Here is a 25,192-nt window from a genome sequence, read left to right on the forward strand (position 1 = left end):
TATAAAAAGCCCACAATTCATAAAACACAGTGCTGACTCATAGCCAGACATTGTATTATTGATGGAGGGGAATTTCTGCACTTTTGCTTTATTTTGCTGATGTTTTGGAGATGTATCACATTGATGTTTGTTGATGCAGTCTTCGCTTTTGTTTGTGCATGTGAGTCACACTCTCCTCCAGGTGCTGAAAAACTCTAATTTCATTACTTTATCTTTGTTATTGCTTACTGTTCAAGTACATATTTTTGGCATTGGGAGTCATCTCACCATTGTGTCATCTCATCTCTTATTGCACTTTCCTAAAGGTTCACACGTGTGATTGTCTTTCTGCATTTGAGATTATTTGCTTCTTTTTTGTTTTTGTCTTCTTGCCCATCTGGTTACTTGCCATTTAAGTGATGCTTTTATAAAAAATTTTTTACACAAACCAGAGCTGAGTCTCATGAGTCTCAAGAGTCTCATACAATGTCATCATAGATCAGGGGCATTAAATGGATTGTTCATCCACATACAGTGCTGGTCAGAATTTTTGCCCCCTTGACCCCTATGATCAAAGATGGCTGTAAAAAAATAAATCTGCATTGTTAATCTTTTGATATTTTATTAAAAAAATTAGCAAAAATGTGGGGGGGAAATCACATTATGAAATAAATGTTTTTCTCCAAAACACGTTGGGAACAATTATTTGCCCCCTTTTATGAAATACTTTTTGCAACCACCTTTTTCCAAGATAACAGCTCTGAGTCTTCTCCTATAATGCCTGATGAGTTTGGAGAACACCTGACAAGAGATCAGAGACCATTCCTCCATACAGAATCTCTCCAGATCCTTCAGATTCCCAGATCCATGTTGGCGCTTCTTCTCTTCAGTTCAGCCCACTCATTTTCAATAGGGTTTTGCAGATCCTTGGTTTTGTGCTCAGTGACCCATTTTTGTTTTGATTTTGATGTATTTTTGGATCACTGTCCTGTTGGAAGATCCAAACATGGCCCGTTATAAGATTTCTAGCAGAGGTTGTCAGGTTTTGATTTTTTATCTGTTGGTATTTGATCGAATCCATGATGCCATGTATCTGAACAAGATGTCCATGACCTCTGGCAGAAAATTAGGTCCACAGCATTAAAGATACTGCAGAGTATTTCATTTTATACATAGGGTACTTTTTTTATCCCTGTATGAACCAAACCCATATTAAGTGTTTGCTGCCAAAAAAGCTAATTTTTTTGTTTCATCTGACCCTAAACAATATTGATGTCTTATGGCTTGCTTCTTGAGGATATCGAACCAGACTTAATCGCTGTACCACTCCACCCAATCTGATATATGCTTTAGGTCAATACAACACACTATTTCCACTTGTGGCTTTTTGCTTGTGTCCTATAAGTCACTTTATATGGTCATCCTTCTTGGCTCTTTTCACTGCTCTGAAATGGCTGCTTGTGGACTGAATTAAGAGCGTGGGAAGATGCATGTGGCATTAATACAGCTATTTAAGCAACAATAGTGTTTATGAGAATAGCATGTGTTCATTTATTCCCTATTTGGTCAGCTGGAAAGGTCTGTGACATGTCTATACCCTGTGACAGCTTTTGCTGGAACCATGTAAAATTCTTCTTCTTTTTTTCTTTCTTTTTTTGGTTGCACCATCAAGTGGCTGACTGGGTGGCCAATGCCATGCGGTTTTTAACACATTCAGAGAGTGTCTGCTTACACCTGTTAAGACCTTTTAAATTAATCCTTTAAAATCACCCTTTAATTAGCTGCACAATTCTGGATAAATTGTGAATCACAGTTTTTTTTTTTTTATAGAGATCATGATTCTCCCACAATTATATAGACTGAATAGACTACTAAACAAAATAACATGTAATTAAGAGGTTCTTCTGCAGTCTATTTAAAAAAATATTTGAATGAATTATTTAAAAAAAAAAATGGTTTGAATGAATAATTAAATGACTCACTCATAAAGACTTTACTTTGTTTCATTACTGGATGAATCATCATTTTTGAAAAATCTCTCGAATGAACGATTCAATGACAAGTACATTTTTTAACAGTCATTTTTGTCCCCTACTGTCATAACAGTGTAATTGATGCAATCTTTATTTGAAGCATCAAGTTTCTTTGAAAAGGTAATTTATTCTATTTTGATTGCTAAGACATCGTTGTTTATATCCAAACTATAAACTTTTATCCCAGTACTTCTGTGAAAATTGCATAACATGGCAACTGCTCTGTCTGGTTCAGTGACAATGTCAACACATATTTTTAATGTTTTGCTGTGTTCATACTTAGATTTAATAGACATAGCAGAACATTAAAAATATGTGTTGACATTGTCACTGAACATTAGGAATAAGATCGCGTGGGTGTTTGAATCGAGATATCGAACTTTTAACGATTAATCCTGCAGCTCTACCTTTAACCATAGTCAATTTTACCAACATAAACTTATGATTTAAAGCATCTCAGATCGGTAGACATCTACTGCACTACCCAAACCCAATGTATTTGGATTCGGCTGATTCAAATGAGTCTCAGACAGCTGGGAAAAAACATCCTCTGTCATCCACAATGTCAGAGCAATCTCACATACAGCTCCCACTCTCTGATCCTTTGTTTTTTTTTCTGGAGGTGGATCATGTTATAGGTACATTTCATTGACATAAGGGAGCTTGGTACTCTTGCCTCTGTGTCTGATCACTAGCATGGCTATTGCATTAGGTCATTAGGAAATGTGAGAAGCACAATCAGAACAAAAACTTGGCCTCTGATCTCTTATTCAGAAATAAAGCCAGTGTGTATATTAGACTGACATGGACGATTTCCTTTCTCACGTCCCATTCTCATTTTGAGAATCTGAAATAGGCCAAGAAGTGTGAACCCTGCTTCACACCATGATTTCCGTTTGGATCAAGATTTGGAGTTATGTTTGGTGTGTGAATGTTGGTCTACTGTGTGTGTGTTTGTGTGTGTGTATGTGTATGTGTATGTGTATGTGTGTGTGTGTATGCACATGTATGTGTATATTATGTTATCTGAACCACATTAATTAACTAAGTTGATTTGACAAAAGATAATAAGTTGTGATTACAAATAATGAAAATAATGTTTTACAGTGTAGTTGGGTGTTTCTTCAACTATAGGGACTTTTGGCCCATTTTTAGAAAATAAATTATCTTAAAACATGCTTTTCACAAGCTTGTTTATCATTCACATTATCAGACATTAATATGTCCTCTAACAATATCAAACAGTTTTTTTTAAATAAATGAAAATTCCTACCACAGTTAGGCTACATAGTTACATATATATAATTGCATTTCTGTGACATTTTAATATTTTTTTATATTTCAATATTTTAATCTGTTTTCATAAAATAGAAACCAACCAAACATAAAAGTAGCCAAAGTTGAAGAAACACCCATAAGCAGTGTTTTGGTCTCACTCCAAGAACATTAAGTCAGTCCTGAATGTACGATAAGAAAATTCAAATTTCGATTGAGGTTATGCAATGGCTCAGCTCAAACTTTTCACTTCAGTGAGATCACAAAATGCACTGACACTTTTGTGCTTCATGGACTCTCATGTATTCTCCATTACAGGATCAAGAAACATCACTCCCACTGTAAAGTTCCATGGAAGAACAGCTTTGCTTTGCTTTTTGCTTTGCCTTGGTGCTTTTTTGGCACTCTATGAAGCAGCTGCAACTTTTTTCCACATACAAGTACTGGGAATTTCAGGATTCAGATTGAGTTGTTTGAATTGGAATCACCAAGTTTTTCAACGTGACCTCTTGCTTGAAGTCTTGAAGAGCTTTTGAAAGCTTTAGACTGGCTTTTATCAGTCAAAAGCAAGGCTTTAATGTTTTCCACAAAGTACTTAGTGCTGTGAGTTTGGGGTGGTACTTGTCCTGGCCAAAATAGAGGGGTGGTGGCATTGATCTTGAGATTACAGGTTGGCATGCACAGCTTGAGCACATGCACTCCTTGCTTGAGCTTGCAAACAACGCATTGGCGTCTTTAATGTGGTTGTTGCGCATGTGGAAGCGTTCACACTTTCCTGCCCTGCCTGTCCCTTTATTGCTACAAAAAGCAAAACTGTAACAACCTGAGCCAATAAAGATGGAAGGGGCTCTGATATAGGTTTAGTTCATCATTTACTCATCATCGTGTTGTTCCAAAGCTGAATCATTTTCTTTATTCTGTGAAATTCTCTACAAAAGAAGATAGTGTGATATTCCTGTGTTGTTTGGATGCCATTGACTTTTTAAAATATCTTCTTTTGTGTTCCACAGAAGAAAAGTCATAAAGGTCTATAGGGCTGCACGATAAATCAAAATAAAATTAAAATCACAATATGGCTAAGTGCTATTATCAAATCGCCAAAACTGTGATTTAACTAAATAAATACTTTGCAACCCTTTTTATCTAGATAACAGCGCTACTGTTGTGTAAGTCTCGCACTCCACTTGGCGTCATAGCAGAGTTGCTCTTCTTAACCAGCGCCAAGTACCTCACCAGTTCCCACGCCAGCCTCGCCAGGAGCTCCGGGACTCATTGCTCTAATCTTGCCATCCATGCGTGGCATCAAACAGACCACTTTCCCCAGTCCAGCCATCCATGGCCACGGTCAGAATGCCAGTCCTGGGGCCTGTGGACGTGCCCTCCAGAGTTCCACCTGCAGCTCCATTGTCAGAGACGTTAATTTGCCGCTTGGGCCCGGTTCCACCGATGTCTCCATTACACATATGGCACAAGGAACCATTCAGTGTTTGTAGAGCTGTTTGAGTAATTATATTTGATTAGGTAGAGCTGTTCTCATTGAGAATCCCCATTGCTGTTTCTTTCGAGTCATCTTCAGTCTTCTCAAATCGCTGGTTACTAGAATAGCAAGCACTTTTGGGCATTTGCATGTGTCAGTAAAGGTCAATGAAATGCTTATTTACATCAAAGTTGTCTTGGATATGTAATCATAAGTGTCTAGGGATAGTCTTGCATAAACCAGAATAGAGAAAATAGAATGTCCATTTTTAATCACAAGGGCTGCAATTCAGACCTGGCAAGATGGCGGTGACTTTTCGAGGCTCTTAAATACAGACCATCAGTGGCGCACTGCACAGTTAGCTTCAGAAGATGACAGACGCGATCGAAGCTACAAAAATAATCCATTGCTTCTGAGTAATAAGTCTTTTTAGAAGCCAAAAATTTCTGTTACATGCTATTGCATGTGTAGCTGTCCTGTCACAAAGGAGTTTTGTCCAAGGAAGTTACATTTCAATAAATAGCAAAACAAAACTATTTAATTGTATATTAACATACTTTATACGTATATTAATATGTTTATATTTATTTAAATATATATTTTTAAATATGCATATTGAAATGTATCTACTTATATACTATATGCATTCATATATTTTCGTCTGTCTGCTTTTATGGTTTAGCTCAAATTTTCATAAATTTCCACATAAACTGATCACACTCAGATTTAAATTACATTGCAGATAATTCAGAAATATTGCCTTTGATTTACATCTCATGAAGCAGCAGCAAAATCCTCAGAATTGTTATAAGGCGAGTTGCTCTGGGTCTCAATTGCGTCAGTAACACCACATCTTATTGTACGTGCGCAGAGTAGTGTTTGTTTACAAGGTCAAAATCATTTTTACAAACATACCACTTAACATAACCAGATGAAAAAGGATTGAAAAGCCAAGCTTGCATATACTTGTTTAAAAAGCAGATCTAACACAGCCTTTCAGGGTTTTGCGCCTTCCTTAGTGGTTCCTCTGAAGGAGCAGCCAGAGGCGCGGCAATGATGATGCAAGTCTGTCATTAAGGAAAAGACAGGCTAGTTTTTGGTCTTGACAGATATTCATGTGGAGTCTGGTAATATGAACTCAGGGCCCCCTGGCTGTAGCATTTATATTGTAGAGGTCAGAGTCAGGGTAAATGTCGAGGGGTCGCAGCAGTAAAGCAGCAGTCTTGCCCTTTTAGCTGTACATCACACTGAGATGTGATCCAACCGTGACCCCTGTGACCTTTCTTAGGCTTTTCTTGCATTACAGACTCCCCACCATAACAAACAGTGAGACTGGAAGAGAACTCTATGTAAACAGTGACAAAAGGCCTTTTAAGTCATCTGAGACACACGCAAAGGGAATATGGGGATTTATTTAAGCTTTTCCAAACAATCTTTTAATAATACAGCTGCTGAAGCTTAGCTGGGTAAAGATTAATTATTGAAATGAATGCAAAGTACGTATGTTTCTTATTACTATAGTAGCCCTTGTAGAGACTTTATATTTCCATGGCATACAAGTGTAATTAAGGAAAATCTGAGGACTTTTAATATCTGTTATATACACTTGTGTGTGTGTGTATACACACATATATACACACAGTATGTATACCCTGTTTCACTCCAAAAAAAGGCACATTATGGAGGTTGCAAACTTCAGTTCTCTTTTATTTTAAACTTAGCAGTTCACATCAGTTCTCAATGCTCAGTAACTTCTGTAATAATTGTTAATAGTTGACTGTTCTGTGTCCTCTCTTTTAGGGGATGGCCTTCTCCCTGGAAGAGCGCTTGCAGCTGGGCATTCATGGCCTGTTGCCTCCATGCTTCCTCAGCCAGGATGTACAAGTTTTGCGGGTCCTCAGAAACTACGAGCTGAAAAAGGATGACTTGGACAGGTGAGGAAATGGAGTAGTGACATCCATCCTGTTGCTCTCAGTCCTGCTTCATCAGAATTACTCTCTCAAATCAATGAGTTGTTTTCTGTGAATAAATTTCACACCATCAGATCACAGAAATAGTGTTATGTAGAAACCTCATAGTGTTGTTGCTGCCATTTGCACAGTATAAGTAGATCCGTTGTTACATTTTCTTCTCTTTTTTGCTCTTTTGAACTTTTTTGAACTGCAAAGCAAAGAGGAGTTGGCGAGCATCATCAAAGTGTCATCAAAATAACATCAAAATAACATCAATAGGTCTTCAACTATCATGTTAGTTTGCACTTCCCCAGAATTCATTAGTCCCTGCAGGGGATCTGTTTTGCAACCCATGTTTTGCATGCCTGACTTTTTTGGGAATTATGTTTCCGTCATATCTCAAGGCTACTCGTCACGTAACAGTCTTTTGTTTGTCCTCGCAGACTGTGGACAAGGTTTATTTCTGGATGGGTCGCTTTCAGTCAAATGACCCTGATCTCGGCATGACTGCTTGAGCAATGAGGGAGTCTTTCCCAGACTATCAAAGTTATTTTGATGTTTTACTGCTTGAATTTTGTGAAGGGACGGGCAGCCCGCCAAAATTTTTAACAAAAATATTTGAAGGGTGTTTCCCTTCAAAAAAAAAAAAAAAAAAAAAAGTCAAAGTAAAAACAAAAGAGAGTAAAACATGCATTTGCTTGGATTAGGTAGACCACACAACAAATTTTGACAGTCTTCTGACAAAGTGCAGTACAGGCCTCTGAAACCAGTCTCTGCCATAACCAGTGGTTAATGGGTTAAAGGCTGGGTTCAGACTGTCAACATGACCGAGGAGCGATAGTGACTAAACATTTCACAACATACAACAAGATGGAAGGAACAGAGCTCTTAGAGCTAATTCATCACACAATGCAAATAGTTTCATTTATTTGATTATTGTCACGCAGTGTGGACTACTTTAAGGCCCTGTCCTAAATGGCACCCTAAACACTTGCGGTGTTAATATTACCATATTAAAATATTGCAAATTGTACAAATCGTGATTTGCATATATCGCAACGGCTTGCAACAACTGAATGATGATTTTAGGTGATCTGATGATGTATGTGAGATGATTGACAAGCCATCATGACACTCTCATAGAGGAGTCTGAGTGGAGGATTCAGTCCGCACCCGCAGTTACTGTTAATGATTTAGTGCCAAAAGAACAAAAAACTTATCTTGGTTATACCATTTTCAGTTTTTACATATATATAATTTCAAGTGATTTTAAACTCTTAAGGCATTATCATATCACATATTGTGTTATTGAACTTATCACGTTTTTCTTCAATATTGTGCTGCTCTACACATCAGGAAAAAAATACTTTAAAAGAAAAAGAAAGAAAGAAAGAAAGAAAGAAAGAAAGAAAGAAAGAAAGAAAGAAAGAAAGAAAGAAAGAAAGAAAGAAAGAAAGAAAGAAAGAAAGAAAGAAAGAAAGAAAGAAAGAAAGAAAGAAAGAAAGGTGCATTAATAAAGAAGCTGTGTATCTAAATAAAAATTATGCAAAGAAATTGTTCCCTAATCTAAGTTCCAGAATTATCATGCTTGTTAGCATAAACTAAGCACCTCATTTTGAAGTTCTGCCTTCCCCTTCACAATGCCATTGCATATACTAGGAACTGTAGAAACTCTGTGAAAACCATTACTCCCATCAGTTTATTGGGAATACATACAGCTTTACAGCAGTTGGCTTTGCCAAAATAGAAGACGGCCAATCCAGCCAGATTCTAGCTGAGCAGAGTCTCAAGAATGACATTTGGTTGACTCTCCTGAGATTTAGTTAGGTAACAAGGTGACAAAATATCACTCACACATTTCACCATCACCATCACGCTGTCAGAGCGCTGCGGTCTAAATTTGTTGTGACTGTCATGATAGAGCTGACACTTTAAGGTAGAGTTAGATTTTTTTCTCATCCCACCTTTCTCATCCGTTCACTTTACAGTCCTGGTACACATCTGATAGTTTCCTTCTGCCTGAGGAAGGTGGGCACACTTTTTCTGAGCCAAACAAGAGAGATATTATGCTCTTGCCTTAATGGAAAGCTTGCTCACACTGATGGGGAATGTGACGTGGTCTTAATTTGGGTCAGATGTAGAACCTGAATGTATTTATCTTGAACGTATTTCTATAACAAGGAACTTGTGTCTAAGATCTCTGGGGGCATTTTTGCGTATTTTTCCTAACATTTTGACATAAGCAGGGAAAAACCCAAATTATTCTTGAGCTTTGTTTCAAGCAGCAGCACATAGTCAAGACTTTTTAAACTTTTTAATGTGACAGTCTGGTCATCTATGTACTACTTTTGTTGGCATTTCCATGTCATTTCTGTCCTCTGATATAGTATATGTCCCTCTCCATATGCTGTAAACCAACTTTACATTACAATTTGAGTAAGTTTCTTGGCTCAAAATAATTAAGAAATCTCTCACTTTTACTCTGGTAAGAGAAACAATATAGTATGTAATAAAAAATATATTTAAATAAAATATAATACATCAACATATATTAATATATTATGATTTTTACATATTAAATATATGTTTATATTAAATATTATATTTTTTATCATAGGTGATATTTCAAATTCAAGTTTTTATGGTATTTAAAATCCACCATACAACTACAATAAATCCACCATGAAAACAAAAAAATAAAGACAAACAACCTTGGATGTTTCATAAAAAAAAAAAAAAAAAAAAAAAACATTATTTTCCAGTCTGTCTGTAACACTATTTATTTCCAGTCTTTTTGAAACCCCTCCTTCCAAAAAGTGCAATGTGCTCTGATTGGTTGGCTGGACTAGTGTTTTTTGATTGGTCAACCGCTTCATGCGTGTTTTGGAAATATTACACCCCTAACCACACCCTAGAGTTTCAACACACTACTGATGCAACTCAATCAGGCCTCACACACTTTTTTGCGTATACCTTGGGTGGATTTATTTAAATGAGAGATATTCTTACGTGTACATTCCCAGAGCAAAACTCAAGACTACAATCAGTTCAGAAACTAGATTATTAGAGAATAACTCTAGGAGTGGACTTAGTAGACCATTTTCATGCTCGAACAGCAACATTACAAACTGAAATGTACATTGTATACACTACTTTAGTACAGTAAGAGGTGTGAACCAATTGTGAAGATTTTAATACATTTATTAAGCTACATTTAAAGTGCACTTCTATTCATCCAGTCAGAGAGATATCCTCAGCATTCTGTCTCACCTGTTTTCTCTCCACTAACCTTCTTACTCACTTGTGGATGTGGGCTTGTCTGTTCCTGGTGTCACACTAGCTGAATCAGAACGACTCAGAAATAGGTCGGGGATGTCACACTTACTGACTGTTGTTGCTGAAATCTTGTCATTTTCTGTCATAGTTACAGATTAAGAATTGAAGAGGGCTGAACGATTAAACAAATATGTCTGACATTTTGCTCTGATTCCCTGTCACTGTTTTGAGAAGCTCCATTTTGGCAAGACACTTTAACATCAACATGACCAAAATAAAATCTAAAGCTGTTACGCCAGCTTTAAGTGGTTGGGTAGGATGTTTGGGTAATCCTCCCTTAAATATGGAGCTTTATAATCCCAGGAGGTCCTGAAGCTACTCACCATACCCTGTGTCTGTCCTTCTTTCTAGCTTTAGTTGCATTTTTATTGTCTTTTACTTTAGTATCTGCTGAATATTGTTATAAAATGTCCTTTAATGCATGTTGTTGTATTTATGTCCCACTTTCTTACAGATACGTATTTCTGATGGGCCTTCAGGACCGTAACGAGAAGCTGTTCTACCGGGTCTTGATCTCAGACGTAGAGAGATTCATGCCCATTGTGTACACGCCTACTGTCGGCCTAGCGTGCCAGCAATACGGCCTTACCTTCAGGAGACCTAGGTAAGAAGACTCCTGAACATAATTGAATTTGTTTTTATAGTTAAGCTCTTTCTCCTTCAACACGTTCCTTTAGCAAACGCATCCATCCAACTGGCAGCTTATCTTTTAGGTCCTGGCATTGTCCCTCTGCTTTTGAATTGTTCTACAAATCATCAGATATCTCGCCTCAAGGAAAATGAAACTGAACGCCTCTAGGAAAGTTGAAACATCTGTCTGGAAAGTTGAATATACATCCTGTCGTAACAGAAATTGTATTGTATGGTGGAATTTGGAGACTATGCTGTCAGATTTTTTGACTCCTTGAAGTATATGCCAGTTTAAATAAGCATAACCTTCAGTTCATTGACGAGCTTGGCATATGTTGTGAGATTGTTATCGCTCTTTGCTTCCTGTCCTGGTTCAATGTGATTAGCAGCCATTATCACCCATTTTATCTCTCAAATTATGCCTCTTTTTTTGCTTTTTTTTTCGCCTCACCGCTGTACTTTGTGGTCTGGACATGATCAAATATAAGAATGCTTTTCAAGTCTTTTCATTGTTTTCAGTGAATTATTTTGAGGGATTTCCTAGGATCCTCAAATGAGGGGAAATTTTAGAGCATTCCACAACCTCAACGTTACACGAGAGCCTTCCGCAATCTCCCTAAATGCAAAGTATTTGGAAAGAATGCCTAGCAGACTCATTACCTCAGATGTTATGATATAGGACAGGGGTTCTGAACTGGTGGGTTGCAACCCAAAAATACAACCCAACTAACCGTATAATTGTGCATCGTTAACATAGCAAGATAAATGAAAGGAATAAAATGAAAGAGAAAAGTTTCCATATATTTTGTTGATGAGGTTAGAGACTGTAGATCCAATCAAACTATGGTATTTTGGTGCACTTGGTTATATTGATAATAGTATTATTATATTAAAAAAAATTGGACCCAGTGTTTGTTTTACATGTTAAAGGGCTAGTTGACCAATAATTAATATTCTGATTTACTCACCCTTGTGTTGTACAAACCTATTACTTTCTTCTGTGGAGCACAAAGAAGTTTTTTTAAACAATATCTTCTTTTGTTTTCCACAGAAGAAAGAAAGTCATACAGGTTTGGAATGACATGAGTGTCAATAAATGATAACTGAAACTACTGTATGCCTTTAAACTGGTTAATTAAACTTCTGCTGTTGTTTGTGCATTTATGAAATAATTTTGCATAATGTTGAGCATAAGCAGTTTGTAGTCATTTTAAAAATGTCTAATTTGAAGTTTGGATGCATATTTTGATATTCATATTCTGGTCAGTAATTTATTCTTTTTGTATTATGGCTGATAATATAATATAATATAATATAATATAATATAATATAATATAATATAATATATAATATAATATAATATAATATAATATAATATAATATAATATAATATAATATAATATAATATAATATAATATAATATAATATAATATAATATAATAGGCCTATATAAAGATTATTAAAGATTGCTCACATTGGCCAAAAAACAACAACAATTTCTTCCTCCTTCTCTTTGAAGCAAATCTCTTTTTTTGTATTTACACTCACACAAAGACTTCCTCATAGGTGTTAAATGTGTCAAACGGACCACCAGGGTGGAGCAGAAATCTCAGATTAGAGCGCTAATCACAACAACGTGAAATACGCAGCGTGAGGTGCTGCTGGGCATTATTTCCTTGAATCTCACACACAGACAAAACAGCAGTGTATTCCTGAGTAAAGTATATACATATTATTAGGGCTGTCAAGCGATTACATTTTTTAATAATCGAATTAATTACACGATGTTGCAATTCATTAATCTAATTGATCGCCAATTAATTGCACATTAAATTTGGCTGAGAAATTACCCCCAAAAGATCATTTAAAGTCATTGTGTTAAATGAGGAAAGCATCAAATAGACATTACAAAAAGTAGCTTTAGAAAAAAATAATTTATTTCATTCAACATATTATTTATTACACATATGTTTTTAGGCTTCAATGGCCATGAGGGTGAGTAAATGATATCTTTAATGTTTTTTTTAATTATGGAAATATGAAATAATTTTTTAATGAAAGAATACACTAAATAAGAAACTGAAACTGCCAGTAGGTGGTGGTAAATGTCTTTATTGAGTAAGTCACTGAGTCATTCATTCATTCATTCATTCATTCATTCGATTCGTTCAAATGGCTGATTCATTCAGGAAAGAAGTAAATGGGATGCTTTATGAATGGGCCACTTGAATCATTGATTCACCCAATTGGTTCTCCCAAAACGCGGATTCATTAAAAAATGAAGCACTGCTGTGTGTTGCTCGGAGATGCCCAACAGTTCTTCTCTGGCTTTAATGTGAATCTGCATTTGGGGATTTTGCATTCTGCATTCTTCTCCTCAGATCCTCTCAAGCTCCATCATGTTGGAAGGGGACTGTCAGTGTACTGCCATTTTCAGGTTTCTCCAGAGATGTTCAATTGGGTTTAAGTCTTGGCTCTGGCTGGGTTACTGGATATTCACAGAGTTGTCCATAAGCCACTTTTGCATTGTCTTAGCTGTGCGTTTAGGGTCATAGTCCTGTTGGAAGGTGTAACTTCTGCCCAGTCCGATGTTGTGGATGCTGAGGATTAGGTTTTCATTAAAGCTATCCCTATTTTTTGCTGTGTTTAGTCCCCCAGTCCCTGCCACTGAAAAACACCCCCACAGCATGATGCTGCTACCACCACACTTTACTGTGGGGATGGTATTGTGCAGGTGATAAGCTGTGCCTGGTTTCCTCCATACATGATGCTTGGAACTGAGGCTCATCAGACCAGAAAATCTTGTTTCTCACTGTCCTTTAGGTGCTTTTTTTTTTTTTTTTTTAACTCCAGGTGGGTTTTCATGTGTCTTCACTGAGGAGAGGCTTGAGTTTGGCCACTCTGGCATAAAACCCAGATCGGTGAAATGTTGCAGTGATGTTTGTCCTTTTGTAAATTTCTCCCATCTCCATATATGATCATGGAGCTCAACTAGAGTGCCCATCAGCTTCTTGGTCATGACTAACCAAGGCCCTTCTCCATCGATTGCTCAGTTTAGCAAGGAGGCCAGCTCTAGGAAGAGTCCTGGTTACTACAAACTACTTCCATTAAGGATTATGGAGGCCACATGTGAACCTTCAATGCAGAGATTTTTTGTAGTCTTCCCCAGATCAGTCTCGACACAATCAGTCTCGGCTCAGGCAAGGCCTCCCGGCCGGCAGCGGGCTCTGGGAAGGCCTCCGGGCCGGCAGCGGGCTCTGGGAAGGCCTCCGGGCCGGCAGCGGGCTCTGGGAAGGTCTCCGGGCCAGCAGTGGGCTCAGGGAAGGCCTCTGGGAAGGTGGCGGCCATTGTGGAGTGCTTAGGCGTGGCGGCCATCCTGGCTGAAACCTGAGACTTGACCCCACCGCAGAGACACCAGCTGCTTGCACCGAACAAAACGGCGTGTCTTCCAGGACACCAGTCTCAAATACCTATGGACCGCCCCAATGTCTTCATCAGCAACGATCATGGCTACCGGGAACTCTGACTTGGTGGCCATGACGGCTGGAAGCTCTGGCCTGGCTGCCATGACGGGACAAGATTCTGGGGTGAGGGATATTGCTCAAGCCCTCCTTGCTCATGTTGCTTAAATTAGCCAACTTAGTCAAATCCAGAGCATAATCTTTAATGCAGTGATCTCCTTGATGGAGACGCATAATTCTCCCTGCTGGATCCATTATGGGTCGGTTGTTCTGTCACGGGACGGGGGAATCAAAGACGGCAGGCAGAGATGAGGGATCCAAATGCAGGGAGATTTTAATGAAAATAAACAATCATAACATAAGTCAGAAACAAAACAACACTGAGAAAAACAAAGAAACCACGGGGAACTGGAGACACCTGCATGACATCAAACAACAACCGACAGAGAACCAGAGAAAACATGGGCTATTTAAACAGAGAGGTATACGAGCTTAACAAGGCAAAATGACACACCTGGAGCAGACTAATGAAAATGGAAAAAACTACAAAACTACAACCTGGCCACAGGAAACAGGACACAGGAAAGAACACAGAAACTAGACACAGAGAAACTACAACATAAAAGTCCCACAGAGCACAAGACACAGAAGCAGATCTGACAACGGTCAGAAGTTTTGCCTAGAGCTAGGTGGGTCATTCAGGGACTTGTCACAGTGTTGTTTTTAATCCCTATACACCTTGGAGAAATTTGGGACTCTCCTTTTTTTTAATCCAATTAGAATCGCACTGCAGTGTACCTTGCCATTTATGGAAGCTATATAGTATACTTTTGACTTATTTAACTTATTGCCCTAGTACTAGCTATGAAGATGTACTCTGACCTTTGGATGATTACAACACGTTGTGGTTTGAAGCCAATGTGTTGTATAGCATATTATGTTAATAATCTGTGCAATATTTAACATTACCCAATTCCAGGCCAATGTTTATCTGTAACAAATCATTGAAATTGGCAGAGTTGTTGAAATTCCTTTCCTCCTAGTAAAATTGTGGAACCTCGCTTACCCTAAAGTGAGAGGCTGATGAGAGAAGTAAGGTGTAGCATTGGCAGTTTCAGTGTGTGTACTTGTTCATGATGGGGTGTTTTTATGATGTTATTTCCACATGCAAGTATCCAGCAATGGAACACTGTGAGGTAATAATATTAAATAATTTTATTAAGTTAAGTGCTTGTGCACTGCAGATTCCAGAATAATTGAAAAATCCATTTGTGTTGGAGGCCCCGAAGCATCTTCCTATCCTGTGAATTTGCATGTACTATAGTTGATTTGCTGTACAGAATGTGAAGCACTGAATATCACAGGACTTATTTAAACTTATTTCCTAGTGGTAAGATGTTGAATGGTTTACCATTCTGTGATGGATGTAAATACCCTCCAGTTACTCAGAAACCTTATTTTCCAACCACAGTGATATACTGGCACATTCTGATTTTTTTTTTTTTTTTGCTTTATCCCAAGTAGAAATCAGAGTTGTCTGTGTGGGATGGTTGTCTTTTTATGAAGGTATTCTAATCAGAAGGCAAAAAATATTCTTTAAGGCAGTTTATAGAACTTTGGTGATGAATATAGGTGTTTCCATGTAGAGCGCTATGTGTTTTGAGCAGCTGAATTTTTCTGCTGTGTTGACTCTATAGTCGTTTTTTATTTTTTATAAATATATAGAGAATTATTTAAATGTGCTGCATGTTTACAATCCCATGTGTTATAGGGTTTGCAATCCTGTGGTTCTTGTACCAGAAATTTTAATTGAGGCTGCAGGATATGTTAAATTTAGACATGATGAATTAATTTAGCATTAAATGAATAAGGCCACGTGTCCAGTGCACTGAAGCGTTTTTACCCAGCTGAAAACGCCAGCGCTCTCCTGAAAACGCCTTGCTGTGGGTGCGGTGCAGCTGTTTTTTTTTTTTTTTTTGCTGAGACACACCATCCAGCTTATTTTTTTTTTGCTGAGACACACCATCCAGCTTATTTTTCAACACAAAAGTAAGGTGATTTCTGTGAATGTGTGAGACTTCCGATTTATTAGCCGCAATAGCGAAATAATGAGACAAATATGTAAGTGCAGTAAACTGTTTGCACTATAAACCAGCGTGTTTATAATTAAGACAACACAATAAAATCAAATGGCAAGAAATATCAGTTTGCAATATCAAACATAACGAGCTGTTTTGTACAGCTAGATATAACTGAAAGCTAATGACACAGACAGCCAGACACATTAAAATTACAAATTGCTGTGCCCGCTCTTACCTGAAAATTGTTACTAGTATCTGATTTCGCAATTAGTTTGTTTCTAAATATAAAAATGTCGACACAATGTAACATACTTGCTCTGGCACTAGTTTTGGATGAAGAGATGTTGTTGTCGTTTGTTATCGTTGTACAAGCAGAATGTGATGGTTGGTCTGTGTGGTATTTTTCCATTGTGATTGGATGGCTGGGTAAAAACTGAGGCCGAGTGTCCACCAAAGCATTTTTAGCCAGCTGAAGGCAGGCGCTCTGCTACAAATGCCTAGTTGTGGGTGCTTGAGAGCACTTTGAGAGCGCAGCGTTTTTTCAGTTGTGAAGCTTTGCTTGCTATGATACGGAATATCCGTGGAAGTGTTACTAGTATCTAATTTCACAGATAGTTTGTTTCTGTACTGGTTCTATATAATTATGTTGCAGATAGCTGAGGAACAACTGATGATGACACGGTTTGATGTTTGGTTGACCAATCAGTGTAAAGTGGCATTTCATTCCTGCCTGCATGTAGAGATTGAATATTCAAGCTGTTTATGAATTTTCTAATTTCATTGCTAAATTCTTGTTTGTTTGTTTGTTTGTTTGTTTTTAAATGAAAAATGCCATTTTCTCATTTTTCTACTTTCAATATTAAAAAATAAAAAATAATGAATGAACAAATGATTCACATATTCATAAAGGAATTATTTTTGCAGGGTTGAAAAAAATCTAATTTTGTTTGGTGTTTAGTGTAGCTCTCAATGTGACACTAGCCGTTTTGAAGATGTATTTGAGCTATACATCCCATTATAAGCCTAAAAGGATTTCAGGAATCTCCCACTCAAGGGAGAGTCAAGGCACCTGACACAGTGTCTCTCACATATTGTACAAATATACTGTTCTGACCTCAAGGTTAACAATGCACATTTACCAGATTTTAGTGTCAGTTAATATAAAGGGAGCAATAAAGTATATCAAACTCAGAGAAAACAGGTGTTGTACACTCAAACAATGTTGTAATAATTATCTGCATTTTTATTTCCTCTTAAACCTGTGGTCATCAGTCCCACATATGCCAAGCTGTGGTATTGACTCCTCCTTGGTGGTGCTCAGAGGCCAACAAATTCTCCATCCAGATGTTTTATTTTAGGTTAGCTGTTGATCCAGATGTGTTAGTCTGGGTCCGTGCCATTTATTTGCTTTTGGAGGATGTTTTAATTTCCAGTCACCTTGGAAAGAAACTTGTGCTTAAAAGTTGGGTTGATAAAAAAAAAAAAAATGCTCTTTACACTTTTCATTCCTCATTTTAATGTAGTGTAATGAATTCAAGTCTTTAACAAAACATACATTTTACATAAAAATAGATAAGTCTGGAATAACATCAAATTGAACATCACACACGTTTGTTAAAGGTTATTAGGTCTTAGCATAGGGCTGGGCGATATATCGATATAAAAAATATATCGATATATTTTTAAATGCGATATGAAATTCGACCATATCGCATATATCGATATAGTTCAAATTTGCGCTCTGCTCCCCGCGCCCCCGCTCCTCCTTTCCCACTCTGCGTGCGTGTTTAGAGCATGTTATGTTACGAGAGGCGAATCATGACTACTTCAGAAACCCCAGCACAATAAGAACTACCAGGCAGTGACATAAGTGTACGCTGAAATAAAGTCTTTCACCTCAGAAAAACGGACTTTCTTGTCCTGTCAGCCGTTATCCTGTGCTCGGAGCGCACACTCAATTGCACGCGCAAATGCGGCGGCGGGCGCGCGCTGTGTATCGCCTCACTGATCAAGTGCAAAATAAACTACGAGCATGCAACGCCGTTACGTTGTAAATTACACGAAATAAAAGTAATGCAGGTATGATTTTCATTCTATTCACCAGGAGCAGTTTCCATGTTTCATTAACAGTTATTGTGTATTCACCATGGCAACTGTCGTTTCCATATTAACCCCAAAATGCCACTGTTATTTTTTATATTTTTAAATGACAAAATTTGTTTATATATATTCAATGTAAACTTTGATAATCATAATTAATAAATCGCAAATAACAATATCGGCAATTATGATTTTTGTCATAATCGTGCAGCCCTAAGGTGAAGAAACCTGTTTATTATTTATTCATTTGATTTTGCAACTGTTTACTGAAATAGCTGGTTTCCATAAAACTACTTTTAACATGTCATATTTGGCTTTGACTTTGACTGAACATTTGCTCTCACTTTGCGGAAAAAATATCGGGATATATATCGTATATCGATATTCAGCCTAAATATATCGGGATATGACTTTTGGTCCATATCGCCCAGCCCTATCTTAGCATGTGTTGTGAAATAATTTTACCTGTTTTGTAAAGATAAGACATTATACCATTATACTGTATATGTGTGGCAAATCACATAATGCTTGTCTGTTGTTTAAGATTATTTAGGGATGCATAAGGCTTGGATACAGTGTCATTGTGCAATTGTTGTTTTGTTTTGAAACAGCTTTTGAAAGCACACTTGCACAGTTTAACTGAATAAAAATGGTAAATTTGAAAGTTAAGTTAACGGCTAATTTATGGCTGGAAGAATTTAAAGAGTTAATTTCACCGAAAAAATGAACATTTCAATCCCTATTTACTCAAGCTAATGTTAAAGTACCTTAAAAATGTAGTTCGTTTGGTTCTTTAAAGGTGCTGTACATGTATGTAACTTTTTTTATAAAATGAATCCTTTTTTTATTGCCTGTCTGTGAAGGGGTTGTAATCACACATTACAATGATCCACTTTTCGTGTTTTGCTATTACCTCTGAAGGCCATTATTCCTATTTTTATGTGAAGTCTCCGGGTCGGATTTTCTGCGAAATCCACCGGATGTGACGTGCATGCGCGCTCCCGAGCCTCTCTCCTTTTTATATACAGTCTATGCGACGGCACTGCAGCTAACGACATGGAGTCTGATAACACCAAAAAACGACCTGCCTCCAGCACAACACAGACTCCAACACAAACTCAAAAAAAAAAAAAAAAAAGTATCTGCTGAAGCTCGTCAGGCCAAACGTCAATCGGATCGACTCAGGACGAAAACACGGATCAACATTGGCAGAGCGTTTGAATTATGGAGAGACCTCCGCTTTGTTTTAGGTAGCCTATAAAAACAGACCCTGAGTTGGCTTTTTTTTCTGATAAATCACAAGTTTTCAGATATGCTGAAATAAATAATAGTAAACCGTAATGAAATAGCAAGGTAAAATACAACATACATGAGACATGAAATGAATACAAAAGACTGTTCCGTGATAACAAAAAGTAGGTGCTTTAGGATGTAACTTTTATTTTATGTACTAGATCTACTGTCTAACGTCACTCATCCCACTACGATCATATTGTTTATAATACACATTTTCAGACACGTTCAGTAGGCCTACAGTAATATTACTTCCTACTGTCTTATTGTTACACTGAAATTGTTCAGTCTAGTTGACTAACCGTTTTCGTTATCATTCATTGACCTATGTTGACATTGCTAATTGTGAAAGATACACGAATAGTTAGTGAAATGCCTATGCTAGATAACACCACATGTCGGCAAAATACAGTCAATGTAACGTTATCATGGTACGAGCATGGAGCATTAGTTATACGTCAAGCTGATAAAAGTAGCCTATTATGGTAATGTTGCAGTGGGAGTTTACATGAGTTTCCAGCATGTTGTGTGATTCTTTCTCTGTTGTGTTGAAAGTCTCAGTGTGGCCGGTAGTGAGTGCGCGCTCTTGAGTTTGAGAACGTGCACGAGCACGAGCGCTGTTGTTGCAATCTGAAACATCACCGCTAGAGGCCGCTGGATCCTACATACAGCACCTTTAAGTCTCAGTGTCACGTTTGATCTGTGTTTGAGTTTAGTTTTAGTTGGACTTTTGTTTAGTTGGAATTGAGTTTCCTGTCTTTTGGATTTGTTTTTATGGTGATTCATTATGATTGGTGATTTGGTTGATTCTCTGCACCCGTTTCTCATTTCCTTTGATTGGTCTGCTTGTCTGTTTATAGCCCTGTGTTTGTCACGTGTTTGTCATGTTCTTGGTAAGATGTTGTCTCATAATAGTGGTTGTTCTGTTTATCGTGTATCCTGTTTCATGATATCCTGAGAGGTTATTTCTAAGTTTGTTTTAATTAAAGTCCCTCTGAAGTGCCTTGAAACACGCAGCATTATTTAATGTGTTGGCGTTATTTCCACTGAAACAGGAAGGCAGGGCGGGACATATCAAAAAGCTCCTCCCCTTTTTTTAAATAGCCAATAGCATTTTGTTTATATCACAGATCAGCCAGAGCCTTTTGAGCTTGGTAAACTCGTAGTTTCCTCCTTATCTCTAACCGTTTCTACTCCTAATCTCCTCCTTATTGCTTTAAAATATAGCATTCTGTGCAGAATTCAAATGGGTTCGATACGTTTTTTTGGTATGTGCCGACTCGCGCATATGATCCACTCTGTGCTTTCATGTCTCTGGACCGGAGCACACTGTATGCACGCTGCGGCGGTTCGCATGGCACTAATGTGAAACCAGATTACATTCGCCCCTGGAAAGCATTTACTCTGTCTGAATCATTCCCTATCCTCTACATAGTGCACTATGTGCCATTCACCATATTGAAAATGAAAACAAGTGACAGGGGGCGGGACAGTTTAGATTCTAGAGAGCATTTGATTGGACAGAAAATCTGACAAGAAGCTGAAGTGCAGAGTGATGTCATTAAAATCATTGATCCATATTGGCGGAAGTGAGAGACTGTTAGTTTTGAATGCTTATATCTTCTAAATGTGAATTTTGTCATTGTATTGGAGCACACTAGCTTATAGATAACAGTAAGGCTGTGAATAGATCCAGCCGTTTATTTTAACTTTTGCTGCATTCACTGCGTGACACTCAGGTGCACTTGTTATATAATACTTTTATGATACTTTTAGAGTCCATTACATGGAAAAAAACAACCAGTATTTTATTAAAAATGTCTCATTTTGTGTTCAACAGAAGAAAGTCATACAATAATGAATTAATTTCTCTTTAAACCTAGCAAGCAGAAGAAACTCTCTTTAGATTAAGTTAAATACTAAGTCAAGCTCCAGACTTTGGCCTGCCTGTACTGTTTCTCTGAAATGAAGTGAAGTAGGGAAGTCACAGCACAAAATCTTTGGCCTAACCGCAAAGAAAGCTTTTAATAGTTTGGGAATGAATTGAAGATGCCAGAGTGTGTTTAATAAGGGCTTGTGAAACACTATGCAGCGTGCTGTGATTTTCTCAAGGGGAGGAAAGAACCTTTTCTTTTTTTGCAGGCTCTATTGCAGTGTCAAACACTATTGCAGCTTTTTATAACTCTGTGTGGTGTCATATTTAAAAACGGCCCTGTCCAACAGGTCACGGCGCTGACGCTTCTACATTTAATTTGAGTGCCTTATTATTTTATCAGCTGCAATAAGTGCAACAACTCCTGTGGGGAAAACAGAATCTCAGCCTGAAGAGACTTTAAATGTGATTTAGTTAAATAAATAAGCTTGTGGGTCATTTTGTTCTCCTTAAAACTGTGGGAAAGTTGCTCATTTTGTATTTAGCGGAACTGTTGATGTTTGGTTTCGGATGCATAGTTATAAATAATGTTGTGTAACAGGACATTTTAAATTCAAATCTTGATTTATTTTATGACCAATATGGATAGAAACCAAAACTGTTTGTAGATGTGAACGTCACATAGGACTTGTGGCCTTAAAAACATGTTACATTTTATGAGACATTATTAAAGCATTTATGTTTCCTGAATGTGCCTTTATTGGGGTTTTATAACCTGGATAGCATCAAAAGGCTGCACATCACTCCATTACTTTAGAAAGAGTGTGCAAAAGCTCTGAATATACTACTTTATCTCCGGTTGTTAATCACATTTAATGAGGACTCACAAAACCTGACAGGCATTGCAGCAAAAATGTAAAGGTAAAGGTAAAAAAACACACAAAAAAACACCCGTCAATTCATCTCTCCATTTGTGCATATAATTCTGATATGTGGGAGTTTATCATCATTAAAACTTTGGTGTCAGACTTATTTTTTGCTCGCATCTACATAGCGTCAACATTTTGAAGAGATGTGAAAGTTAACCAACATCATGGACCACAGCTCTTTCCTGGGCATGCCATGCTAGCAAAGTCCAGACTAACTGGATAATTTGCCTGCATATGGCATATTATGCATATGGTTGATGTTTAAAATGGTTTTTAAGAAGATTTTTGAGCTGCTTTACTGTGATTATAAAATCATTTCTATATGCAGTGCACCTTGCCCATGGAATGCTGTTTGAATAGACCTTTTCTTTGAGTATTCATTCTCATTAGACACATAAACACAGATGCAGCGGTTCAAGATGATTTGGATGAGGGGAAAATTGGCAGTAATCGTAGCTATAGCAGAGATTCAATGGGCACTGTTGGTGCAGCACACCCACAGTCAACAGAGGAGGCTTTGGAATATATTGTTGTATTATTTGTTTGGGAAAAAAGCTTTACTTAAGTAAATATGTCATGAACAATTCAGGCTTTTTTCATCAAATTTCCCTTTTTAATTTAAGGATTTATCCACTTATGTGACTAAGTGATGGTGATGTTTCTTTTCATTGGTCACAGCTTTTATGGAATATTGGATGTCATTCAATACATTTGCTTGCACCTCACAAGTTTACAGGAACAGGATAGGTGATATAATTGGTGGTGATGGTAAAGTATGTTTTGTCAACCGAGTTAAAAAACTGGAGAAAGTCGATTCTTCTTGCTTGTTTTGTTTTGTTTTTATGGGTGCTCTTTATCATTATGATATGTTATTTGTTTATTCATGATAGTATCTTTGTAAGAGTTCAGAGGTTAAAGAATCTTAATTCAGCCACCAGCTGTTTTAAGTGAGGTGTATTTTTTTTTTCACTAAATCATCAAATTATGCTTATTTTACTGCTGTACGTGAAACTTACATTAATCTTCTGTTGAAATGGGGTCCGATGAGACACGCGGATTGCATTAACAGTGATTTGTGTACATTCGTCCCACAAGACACTGTTATATTTTACATGCTTGTAGAAAATGCAATCCACAGTCATCTATAAAATATACCAAATCTGAACAATCCATAAATCATAGTCACACAAGCAATATTTAATAATGCTATAACTTTGCCTTTTATTTCATTTCCAAGACTCTCTGAATTAACTTTCCTTAAAAGAGTCTCTGTGTGGTCAGACACAACTAATACTATTTTCATATGGGATGTTAGTGCAGTTTTGGCTTTTGCTGTAGAGTAGCAGTCAATATTTAGCACAATGAGCTATATGCTCTATTTGATTTAGCGTTTTAAGCATGTCAGTTGTTTAATAGCCAACGTCACACAAAAACGCAACAATTACTGGAAAGTAATTGATGGAAAAATGGAGCATGGTTGTAATTTATCTGTCCTTTTTTCTTGGACTGCAGAGGGCTTGTTGCCTTCTTCCATTAGCATTGTGTGTGTGTGTGTGTGTGTGTGTGTGTGTGTGTGTGTGTGTGTGTGTGTGTGTGTGTGTGTGTGTGTGTGTGTGTGTGTGTGTGTGTGTGTGTGTGTGTGTGTGTGTGTGTCTGTGTCTGTGTCTGTGTGTGTGTGTGTGTGTGTGTGTGTGTGTGTGTCTGTGTGTGTGTGTGTCTTAGTCTGTGTTACTGTTATGTAAGCTTGGGTAATTTGACTCTTCTGGCTGTCTGAATGCCGAGTAGAGGAACTGTCTATGACTCTGACAAAAACAGACGGTCAGCCCACTCTGACCCACAGACATTCAAATGCAGATGATTTGCACCACATTTTATTGAAGGAGGAAGGCTAGTACCATCTACACCAAACTCAATCATTGTTTTTATTCCTTTCTAACTGTCATTTTTCAACCAAGAACTCTCAGCCATATCTGGACTGATCATAATGAGGGTGACGCAAACCTCAGACTGGCACTCAGGGTCTAAAGATGATGGTCTGGGATTATAAATCTCAGATTTCAGGATCTGAAATGGCTTTGCACTTTGCAAAGGCTGTATGGAAAAGGGTGGTGGGTTCAGAAAAATGAACCTCTCATGCAATGCGCTCCTCTTACTGGAATAGAGGAAAGTTTGGCTGCCGTCGGCAGCTGGGTGGAGAGGAGTCTATTGTTGCTGCTAGTGGCCCGCACAGAGCAGAGGAGAGGGAATTGGAAAGCACGGTTGGTGTGTTTGTCCAGCTGATTCTTAGTTTTTCATCTGAGTCCCTCCATTTCGTTCAAGCCAAGCACTTTTCCATCCCTCAGAGCACACGCACGCCCTTGCACACTCCCACACAGTGCTCTCATAGATTTAGGCTCTCTTGTTTTATTGTTTGTGGATCATGTCCCCACAATGACGTTTGAAGCAAGTTGATGTCTACAGAACTTTAATTTTATACCGCTTGCTCTGGGCATATTTCCATTTGCCAACTCTGTAAATATCACAGGCGTTTTATAAAGGTGGAAACTAAATCTGCCCTTCCCTTTTTTTCTAATACAAGGTGCCCAATGCTGTGCGTAGGAATCAGCTGACATTGTCTCCTCTCCTCTCCTCTCCTCTCCTCTCCTCTCCTCTCCTCTCCTCTCCTCTCCTCTCCTCTCCTCTCCTCTCCTCTCCTCTCCTCTCCTCTCCTCTCCTCTCCTCTCCTCTCCACTCCACTCCACTCCACTCCACTCCACTCCTCTCCTTCCACTCA

General features: G+C 37.8%; 1 protein-coding gene across 1 annotated transcript in view; it reads left to right on the forward strand.

Moving 5' to 3' along the window:
• me1 (malic enzyme 1, NADP(+)-dependent, cytosolic) overlaps positions 1-25,192 on the forward strand; it is a 95,410-nt gene that overhangs the window by 20,648 nt on the left and 49,570 nt on the right. Inside the window, exons 2-3 of the mRNA XM_081388832.1 lie at positions 6,565-6,698; positions 10,507-10,656. Of these exons, the coding sequence (XP_081244958.1) occupies positions 6,565-6,698; positions 10,507-10,656 (284 nt within the window). The remainder of the gene's footprint in view (positions 1-6,564; positions 6,699-10,506; positions 10,657-25,192) is intronic.

Source organism: Scardinius erythrophthalmus (genome assembly GCF_964197995.2).
Source record: "Scardinius erythrophthalmus genome assembly, chromosome: 16".
Classification (NCBI taxonomy): Eukaryota; Metazoa; Chordata; class Actinopteri; order Cypriniformes; family Leuciscidae; genus Scardinius; species Scardinius erythrophthalmus.